The sequence below is a fragment of the Colobus angolensis genome, unplaced genomic scaffold (genome assembly GCF_000951035.1).
Source record: "Colobus angolensis palliatus isolate OR3802 unplaced genomic scaffold, Cang.pa_1.0 Scaffold13, whole genome shotgun sequence".
Classification (NCBI taxonomy): domain Eukaryota; kingdom Metazoa; phylum Chordata; class Mammalia; order Primates; family Cercopithecidae; genus Colobus; species Colobus angolensis.
Window position 1 is genome coordinate 23,527,263 of NW_012114252.1, and position 10,583 is coordinate 23,537,845.

Consider the following 10,583-nt stretch of genomic DNA (forward strand, 5'->3'; position numbering starts at 1 on the left):
AAAAAAAAAAAAAAAAATAGTCCTTGTGGCTGACTCTTACCATGCCAGTCCCCATCTCCAGGAGCCCCCCATGGGAATATATTCAGTGGCTGCCTTTTGTGAAGTGCGGCCCTTTGTCCGGCCACCTGGCCCCAGGGCACTTGTGGCCTGGGCATGTTTCTGCCAGCAGGGACTTGAAAGTGTCTGGCAGTGAAGGAAGCAGAGAATGAAGGGAGGCTGGAAAGGGAGCGGGGAACGGCCAGAGGCAAGTGGGGCCACGGGAAGAGAAGGCGGCGCCGGCAGGCTGCGTGCACATCGTTGATGAGATACGGAGATCCATGATTGAACTTCCGGTGTGTCTTAGCCCAGTGGGGCCGCTGTGACGAAACACTGTTGACTGGCTCAGCAGCAGCAGAGTCTGTTGCTCACAGCTCTGGAGGCTGGAGGCCCAGGGTCGAGGCACTGGCAGATTCCATGTCTGGTGGGGCCCTGCTTCCTGGTTGATAGCCAGCACCTTCCCACTGCATCCTTGTGTGGTGGAAGAGGCAGGGGAGCTCTCTGGGGTCTCCTTCGTAACCCCATTCTTGAGGTTTGTCCACTCTGGTGACCTTGTCACCTCCCAGAGGCCCTGCCTCCTAACACCATTACCGTGGAGTTGGGAGTTTCGGCCTGTGAATTTTGGGGGACATGAACATTCAAGAGTAATATTCTTTCAGTATTCCGATTACTAAATAATGTGTAGTATTCAGTGGAGAAAGCAGCTGAAATTAAGGGGTTAAAATTGTAATAATGGCCGGGTGCGATGGCTCACGCCTGTAATCCCAGCACTGTGGGAGGCTGAGGCCAGTGGATCAGAAGGTCAGGAGTTCAAGATCAGCCTGACCAACATGGTGAAACCCTGTCTCTACTAAAAATACAAAAAATTAGCTGGGCTTGGTGGCACACACCTATAATCCCAGCTACTCGGGAGGCTGAGGCAGGAGAATCGTTTGAACCTGGGAGGCAGAGGCTGCGCTGCAGTGAGCTGAGATCACGCCAGTGCACTCCAGCCTGGGCGACAGAGCGAGACTCCATCTCAAAAAAAGAAAAAAAAATTGTAATAATTAAATTGGCCAGCGTTTTTGAAGTTTTCCTTAGCAGGTCTGTACAGACTCACTAGATAGTGTTTTATTTTTAAAGAAGATTAACACATGCTGGCAGGACCACTGCAGACAAATGGTAAGCAATGTTTTTTTCAAAACATGACCTCATCCATCTTCCCTCACCCACATGATTGAGAGCTGAGACGCAGAAGTTCTGTCGAGGATTCTGTCTGTGTTCAGTGCTGTAGGTGAACAGCACAATGAGAAAAGCAGGGAAGGTGAACTCCTCAGCTCTTCTGGGAGGGCACTGCTGACCGTCTTGGCCTTCAGGTCCACAATCAGAGTCTGCAGTGGTGACAGGATTCTTAAATGCCTGAGTGGGTCTCTAAATGTCTCTTTAAGCACAACTTACTCTGGAAAATCAAGCCTGAATCCCAGGTCTTTACTGTAACTGCACAACCCACGTCTTAGGCTTTGTAGATGTCTTGGCTTTGACTTGACTTCGTGTGTACATTTTTGGTGTGACCTGGCTGTTAATTACTTAAGTGAGAGAAAAGACCGTATTAATAGCTTTCCTAAATAGGTTGAAATCTTTCGTTTTCTAAATGAGACAAGTAGGAGATGATGGGTGTGTTTCTTTTCTGGGCCAGGTACCTGGTAGCTGCTAGAGCCCGCTGAGTGTCTTTGGGAAGGTTTTAGTGAGATGTGTCCACACGTCTCCCCAGCCAGGTGGTGGGCTCGGTGGTAGGAGCACAGGACAGGACCAGTGCATCATCCTGCGTCCCCTCACTCTGCTCGTAATGCAGAGTCAGAGAGACACGTCCAGGAGCCTCATCATGTAACAGGAACTCAGGTTTTAAAAGCTTAGTGCATCTCCCTAATCAAGTAAGATGTATCATGTCAGTCAAAAAATGACCAAATTTAAAAGATATGCTTTAGACTTTGCCTGAACACAGGATCTCTTTAAAAAAAAAAAAAAAGATACCATTTTAGGCTAAGTGCGTTAAAATTCCTACAATCAGATTTACGATATTAAAGAGATGGAAGTCACATACCAAGGGAACACAATTAACTTTAGAAAAAAAATCAAACATGAGGACTGTGGTGGACAGCATCTTTCCATCAGGAAACAGTTGTTGGATTTGAGACAGCTAACATGGAGTCCAAAAGGCCTGATCTTGAATATTCTGCTAGTAATTCATGAGTAAATCGTTCTTCTTTCTGCTGGTCAGATCATGATTAGAAGCATCTTCCTGTTCCTGGACCGCACCTATGTGCTGCAGAACTCCACGCTGCCCTCCATCTGGTGAGTGTCCTCACAGGGCAGAGCTGCGTCTTCGCTGTGGCTGATGCCTTCCGTCCCATTTGTGTCTTCGGCAGGCTGAGATGGTAAAGTGTGTGTGATTACTTGTGCCTTCCTTTCTTCAGCCAGAATCATTAATGTGAACGTAGGAGTCCAGGTGGGTCTTAGCCTTGAAACACCAGGTGCCTGGCCAGCAGCAAGGAGTGGGGCAGGAAGCTGGGGCAGGCGGCTGACATTGGTCATGAGGGTGGAGGCAGAGGGCCTTGGTTTCTCTCTGACAACTGGAGTTTGAGACTGGAGCAGCTCTTTCCAGCACTGCAGTCGAAACTCTGAGAGGCTGCCTGCTGCCCTGGGCTCTCAGCCCTGAGGCTGCGTGGCCCCGTGGAGTGGCTTGTTCAGCCTCCTGGCCTCCTGAGCACATAGACAGCACTCGTCGTCCGTCATCTTTCGGGGACCGTATACACTAGGGGTGGTGGGCCCCTCCTCAGCAGCATTCACGGCCACTGACCCCTGCGTGTCATCTGCTGACAATATCTGTGCAATTTTGGACACCCTGTCCTTGTTGAAGCTCCCTTAATGCCATTTGCCCCTCTAACTTCCTGGTGGAACCCCCACACATCTCCTAGCAGACATCCACGTAGTCTACGAGAAGGCAGACGCTGACAGGAAGGACAGCCTGTGTTCCGGGAAACAATGGAGATAATAAAAGTGATCATAGTAGCTTATTTAGCGTTTACTCTGTACAAGGGACTGTTTCCTACTAATGTATTTAATCCCTAGAACAGCTCTGTGGTGTGGCCTTTGTAACTCCTATTTTATACAAAATAAGGCACATAAGTTGAAATAACTTGCCCTACCTGGGTTGCCCGGCCCATAGTCTAAATGCTTTTCAAAAATTATTATTATTATTTTTAGAGACAGGGTCTCGCTCTGTTACCCAGGCTGGAGTGCAGTGGTGCAGTCATAACTCACTGCAGCCTCAAACTCCTGGGCTCAAGTGATCCTCCTGCCTTGGCCTCCCCTGTAGCTGGGACTATAGGCACGCACCACCATATCCAACTAACTTCTAAAAATTTTTTTGTAGAGCCAGGATCTCGCTATGTTGCCCAGGCTGGTCTCAAACCCCTGGCATCAAGCAATCCTCCCACCTCAGCCTCCCAAAGTACTGGAATTACTTGTGTGAACCACCATGCCCAACACTAAACTCTTAATTTGTAAACATAGTTTATACCATGACTGTCATACAAACTACAAACATTGTTTATAGAATGGAATCAGTGATACCACCTCCAGTCTACCACAAGAGGCTAAAAACCCGAATGTGAGCATCAGTACAACAAGAATCCTGGTTGAGGTGTGTGTGGGCAATGCGTGGTGAGGACATACTCTGTCCATCTCTGGGATGGGGAGGAAGGCTGAGGGTCAACCTTGGCCTGTGCTTTGGAGAATGAGCAAGGGTGGTCACGCAGCTAAGAAAGAAAGTAGAAGGAAGGAAGCAGTAAGTTCAAAGCCGAGTATCTCCTGCCAGTGATGGCTGGGACAGCAGCATGACCAGAAGAAGCCCATGTGGGGACTGGGCGGGTGGGGAGGGGTGGAGCTGATGAGCGCCCGGAAGGGTTTTCAGCTGAGGAGGTGGTTTTGAAGAGAATATCCCTGTGGCAGGGTAGAGAGTCACAGAAGTGGAGACCTAAGCCTCTCTAAGCACTGGCTACCTGCCTGGCACTGCCCCAAGGGCTTCACAGGCAGGAGCTAATAGCATCTGATCCCCATTTTACAGTTAAGGAAGGAAAGGCACAGAGACACTAAGCTCCTTGCCCAGGGACACACAGCTAGCAAGTAGGAGGGCCAAGATTCAAACCCCGGCAGCTGCCTTGAGCCCACAGGTCTGGCCATTGCACCTTCCTGCCCCAGCTGTGGTGAAGTGCACAGAAGACCTGGTGTGCAGCAGGCCTGGGAGCCACAGGATGCCTGTGGCAGTGTAGTGGGCAGTCAAGGGCGGTGCATGTCTCCACCACTGAGGTGATTCCTAGGGCCCTCTGCACACCTCTGTGGCACCCACCACTGTGGCTGCTGCCACCACTGCCACCATAATTAATATTATTAATATTACTGCCACCACCAACACCCACCTACCACTGTTTCTACTGCCACCACTATCCGCCTACCATTCCTCCTGCTGTTACTGCTGCCACCACCACCTGCCCACCACTGTATTACTGCTGCTGCTACCACCAGCACCACTCCTGCCCTGAGGTGCCCATTCAGGATTTCTGGCTGGAGCCCAACATCTGTATATTTGGCCCCTCCTTAATGGAGTACTTGGCCACTGGGGGCAGCAGGAGTGTTGAAGCAAAGCACAGAACCCCCAACATGGGTTTTGTGGACAGTCACTGGCAGCTGAAACATCTTCATAACATTCCTCAGGCCGTGAGCTGAGGACTGCGATGAACTCTGAAAGCCGTGTCACCTTCTCTTCTTGGGAAAACAGCAAACATTTGGTAGGAGAGCTCCCAGGACTTGGAGAATGGAAGCTGCTGGGAACGTGCTCCGCAGAGGACATTGGGAAGAGAGTGTACCCTGAGGGCTGTTGCAGATGGTGGCGGGCAGGGCAGGTGGGGCAGGCAGGGTCACGGTGCCCGACTGAGCAGCTCCAGTCACTCACCAGGAAGGTGGCAAGAACCCCGGGCTTCCGCCAGCAGATTGCGTGATAACCAGTTTTGTTGTCAGTGGCATGCTTGGCCTAGCAGTATCTCCAGGGACATGGAGCAGACAAGGCACGCTAGACTCTCCGAAAAACAGAAGTTTTTAAAAAGAAATTCTTGGCACCTAGATGTAGAGAATTATCAACTTCACATTTTTTGGATGATACTGAGTAGCATAGCTGGAGATAACACCCATAACTTCTAAAAAACGAAACTAAAATGTATTGTTTCTTACTGTCTGTACAGGGATATGGGATTAGAACTGTTCAGAACCCATATTATTAGTGATAAAATGGTTCAAAGTAAAACCATTGATGGAATCCTGCTGCTGATCGAGCGCGAGAGGAGCGGCGAGGCCGTGGACCGGAGCCTGCTGCGGAGCCTGCTGGGCATGCTGTCTGACCTACAGGTGAGTGCTGCCTGTGCAGAAGGTACCCAGGTACCTGCCCAGCTACTTGCACCAGAATAAATGGTTGTACCAAAGATGTTAAACAATGAAATCATAAAAGCGTTGGTTGAAGATAGAAGAGTCTTTAAAAATCCCTAGGAGGGAATGGCTCTCAAGCTAACACCACACCAGGTGCCACAAAAGGGAAGATGGATCAATATCACTACGTAAAATGCGCCTTTTTCATGGAAAATATGCCACAAACAGAGACAAAACCAGATGACATGCTCAGGGAAAATGTTAGCAACACACACAAAAGACAAAGGGCGAAGTTCTTTAGTGCAATATGACCCCAAGGCACCGTAGGAAAAGAACAGAAGAGGGTCTGCCTGGCCATTTTGGGAAGGACAGTGCAGCTGGCCGGCTGGGTGGCCACAGGCAGCTCCAAGTTCAGGTCCTGGCAGCCTGCCCCGTCAGAAACGGATTTGTTAGCCCTTGAAAAGGTAGTTTCCTTTACTGAAATTGGTCAATAACTCTGCTCATTTCTTAGGTATATAAAGACTCATTTGAACTGAAATTTTTGGAAGAGACTAACTGCTTATATGCTGCCGAAGGCCAAAGGTTAATGCAGGAAAGAGAGGTGAGATGATGGGATGTTCCCGAATCCCCCGGCTTTGTTTCTGCAGATGAGCATCTGGGAGGACTTTCCTTATGTTTACCTTTTCACACACACGCAAATGTTTCATTGAAAATCTTCTGAAAGCCGCAGTCTTGCCAGAATCCCCCGTAATGAGCTTCATTCTTAGTATACTAAGAATTTAGTTTATGTTAACTTAGAAACTATTGCACTCCCCTACAAGTAAAAATCTGTCAGATCGTTTCTGAAATAAGTAAAATAACTCAAATTTAAGCAAAATGATAAAGACATACACCTTAAAAATGAAAAATAAATACAAATGATAAAATTTTTTATTTGTGTGAAGCTCTGCAAAAAATGTTCCCAAAAAAGCCATGTGAAAAAACATATAGTAGTAATAGGAACCCAAAAAACTTAACCACTTTTCCAGATACCAGAGCAAAATCATAAAGGAACCTGCCCCGTAGACTGTCACCCAAATATGTCACGTGCTGCTGCCGAGAATTGGCCCTGGCCATTGGTTCCTTCATTCTGGCTTTGGAGAGGAAGTTTCATGTCAGATACTGAGCCCAGCTGCAGCTACCCCGGCAGAGCCTCAGGCCTCTCCTGCGCTGTCTTGGGAAACATGGGTGTACTTTGAGGTCTCCTGCCACCATGTTGTTTGGTGTCCCCAGATGAACAGCCAGCTTGTTGACTTGCTTTTGCTGACCCATCTGTGCGGGGCAGGCTTGCCATTTAGCACCTCACCCTCCTACCAAGTGCTGCTCAGCTCCCTGTGGGCCCTGGGGATGGGAGGAGGGTGTGCACAGACCGCAAAACTTAGTGGTGAGCAGGGACGAAAGAGAAGTGCAGCCTGGGCCCTGTTCTAGGATGGATGTTAATCTCAGGATCCTTTCTCCATGTCCCCCACACACTTCCATCCCACCTCTCCCTCCCTGTTAATCTGTGTGAATATTTGGCTTGCATACATATTCTGCTTTTTTAAAAAATTACGTAGAAGGAAAATAAAATTTCAATCTCTTGGATAATGTCGACAGTCTTTTTGTTACTGATACGTTTGTTTTGTTTGGAAGGTTCCAGAATATCTTAACCATGTAAGTAAACGTTTAGAGGAAGAAGGAGACAGAGTGATCACTTACTTGGACCACAGCACACAGTAAGTACCGAGCGCTCACCGAGCATTCATGTCTTCGCCGTGGCTGGAGGGTTCTCCTGGCTGGTTGTTGAAATAAAGGGTGTCTTTGTCAGTTCATTCAGTACTAAGAGTATTTTTGCACCTAGCGTATTTTACTTTGTTATTTGTCCTTATTTGGCATTTACAAATTTCAGTTTTTACCTAGTGCCTTGTCATGAGTTATTGTCTAAAGGGAGTAAATCTTGCTGAGATACTTGGCATCTTTGAGTGTTGAGATGGGCTATTTATGTTAATGCAGCATCACTGAATATTAGGCGCTTTTGATTGTGCACTCTGTTACACGTTTTGTATCGCTTTGATTTTATTTATGGTGCTGCCACACAATTTTTTCTTCTAATGTTTTTTCCTGCAAACCTGAGGTTGATGAGTAGCTAGGGAGACAAAAAGGTTGAGATGATGTGAGTGTGCGTGTCAGGCACAGAACAGGGGCAGAGGGGACAGCAAGGGAGAGAAATGAGAATGATACAGTGTGCAGCCGGGCGCGGTGGCCCACGCCTGTAATCCCAGCGCGTTGGGAGGCTGAGGTGTGTGGATCACGAGGTCAGGAGATCGAGATCATCCTGGCTAACCCAGTGAAACCCCGTCTCTAGTAAAAATACAAAAAACTAGCCGGGCGTGGTGGCGGGAGCCTGTAGTCCCAGCTACACAGGAGGCTGAGGCAGGAGAATGGCGTGAATCCGGGAGACGGAGCTTGCAGTGAGCCGAGATCGCGCCACTGCACTCCAGCCTGGGCGACAGAGCGAGACTCCATCTCAAAAAAAGGAAAAAGAAAAAATGACACAGTGTGCAGAACTGGGCCCCAGCAGGGAATGATGAAATGTACAGATGTGCAGAACAGGACTTGGTAGGACTCCGCAGAGAAAACAGGAAGGGAGATGAAAGTGATACAGTGCAGAACTGGACTCAGCAAGGTAAGGAAAGGGGCAGGCCGGATGAAGGAAGGGGACAGGATTGTGACAGAATCCAGCACAAAACAGAGAGCGCGCAGGAGAAGAGATGTGGTCACTCAGACGTGTGGAGTTGGAGGAGGCTGTGGGAAATCCAAAATCTCGAGCCAGACAGGGCGGCTCAGGGGCCATGTTGTGCTTCCATCCCACGGGGAGCAGAAAAGCAGCCCCCAGGAGACCAGGAAGCAGCAGCCAGGGAAGTCCAGGGAGATAGTGGAGAGAGCGGCAGCCACAGCAAAGCCCCACAGCCGGGGTGTGCAGGTCACACACAACCTCCCTGAGCCCTTTCTGCTCGTGTGGGAAGCAGGAGGCGGAATTTCAGCTCCACCCTTCTCCATGAGATGGTTGGTTAAAACGTTCTTTATAAACTTGAAATGAAGGCTTGGGAAGATGGCTAAAATTAGCAGTCCTTGGAATAAAGCAGATGCATCCCTGCTTCCCTGGGCCTGCCCGTGGGCCTGTTTGTGCTGTTCAGTAGGGGGGTTTTCGAAAGTGCGTCCTTCAGAGTTATTAGCAACAGGAGTCGTCCATTTGCATGAGGAAATGCTCTTAACCTTCCGTTTCTGATTGCCTCTAGACTGCATCTGTCGTAGACAAACGCCCCCATCTTTTACAGAGAACCAGTGTCGTCTTTTAAGTTTATTTCTAACGCTTATTCTCTTTGCCTTATGTAGGAAACCACTGATTGCTTGTGTGGAGAAACAGCTGTTAGGAGAACATTTAACAGCAATTCTGCAGAAAGGTAGATTTCCTAGCTCTTGTGCAAATTAAACTGAACAATTATCCTTAATTCATTAGGAAAGTAAAGGGAGCATTACAAATAGCAATGTTAGGATGTTTGTTATTTTCATAAGACCGTCATTAGACTTCTTTTCTAATGAACGTGTTAGCCATCCACAGAAGAAAAAAAATCAGAGAAAGAATGGAAGACACCTAGGGGAACTACATTCACTGCTAAAACCCCAGTGGTGGGAAGGCCCAGGGGCCTTCTGTACCACACACATGCTGAAACCTGGGTGCAGCGAGCCTGATGCAGCTCCCTGAGCAGACTCATTGCCTGTGTCCGGCCATTCCTCATGCACACTCAGATGTAGGGGACTCAGGGAGCTGTTCAGGCTGTTAGATTTTCGTGAGGCTTCCCTCACCTGTGGACTTTGTGCATCTTAGTGTCAGGTGAACTATCGCCTCGGTGGTCTGCTTAAGCAGAGTACACTTTTCTCCTAATTTTCTGGAGAAGAGCATGTGTTCTGGTGCTGACTGGACGGCCTTAACGTCCACTTCTCCCCAAGCGCTGGCCACAGCAGGAAGATGGCTTCTAGCAGCCTGCACCTTTAAAATGGATGCTGATGTCTTCACCTCGATCTTTGTTTTATTGCTTTTATTTCTAGGCTTCAAAGTGTGCTAAATTCTGTGGAAATTATAATGAGCAGTCTAACCTTTATAACACTTTAGTACTTATTGTGACATTTCAGTGTTACCATTTGAAACAATGTTACCTTCTAAAAGTCATGTTAAATGTATTTGGAAAATACAAGATTTTTTTCAAGCCATTGGAAACCTTAAAGTTTAATTTTTAGAAGGCCCTAAATGGTATTCAAATATATTCTGCTTTGGGTTCTACATTGTCAGATAATGGCATTATGGCTAATGAGATACTTAAAACAAGCGCAGCCAGAACAAAACAGAAAGGGAGGAGAATTAACATGATTGAGCATCTCCTGTTACAAACAGCTACACTTGACGTAAATATCTTTTAAAACGATTCTGTGAAATCATCATCCCCTTTCTATAACTAAGAAAACCAGGGCTTAAAACAGGCAGATACTGGTGCCTGAAATCACATTGCTTGTGAGTTGAGAGTCATGGGTCCAATCTGGTGATAGTTTTTCTGCTTATTCCATATTGAAACCTACATAGCTGGCGTAGTTTCACCTATCCACCTAAAAACAAATGCATTCGGAATTTGTGTCAGGTGTTTTTTTGAAAGGAGTCACTTTATGAGAAAAAAGGCCAGGCATGGTGGCCCATACCTGTGACATCAGCACTTTGGGAGGCCAAGTATCACTTTGGCCCAGGAATTCAAGACCAGCCTGGGCAACAAAGAAAAACCCTGTCTCCACCAAAAAAATAAAATTAAAAAAATTTTTAAAGCCACAGGTGGTGCATGCCTAGGGTACCAACTACTCAGCAGGCTGAGGTGGGAGGATCACTTTGGCCTAGGAGGTTGAGGCTACAGAACTACAAAAGCCTGGGCGACAGAGCAAGAGACCCTGTCTCAAAAAAAAAAAAAAAACGTGAGTGACAGAGCGAGAGAGCCTGTCTCAAAAAAAAACAAAGAAAAGGCTGGGCG

At 47.7% G+C, this 10,583-nt stretch overlaps 1 protein-coding gene across 2 annotated transcripts in view; it reads left to right on the forward strand.

Moving 5' to 3' along the window:
• CUL4A (cullin 4A) overlaps window positions 1–10,583 on the forward strand; it is a 46,634-nt gene that overhangs the window by 8,581 nt on the left and 27,470 nt on the right. The window contains exons 2-7 of one of the 2 annotated variants that reach the window (XM_011933923.1): window positions 1,128–1,197; window positions 2,294–2,367; window positions 5,313–5,475; window positions 6,005–6,094; window positions 7,165–7,247; window positions 8,908–8,975. In XM_011933923.1, the coding sequence (XP_011789313.1) occupies window positions 1,128–1,197; window positions 2,294–2,367; window positions 5,313–5,475; window positions 6,005–6,094; window positions 7,165–7,247; window positions 8,908–8,975 (548 nt within the window). Of the gene's footprint in view, window positions 1–1,127; window positions 1,198–2,293; window positions 2,368–5,285; window positions 5,476–6,004; window positions 6,095–7,164; window positions 7,248–8,907; window positions 8,976–10,583 lie in introns of both variants that reach the window. The other variant, XM_011933922.1, reaches the window with a different exon arrangement.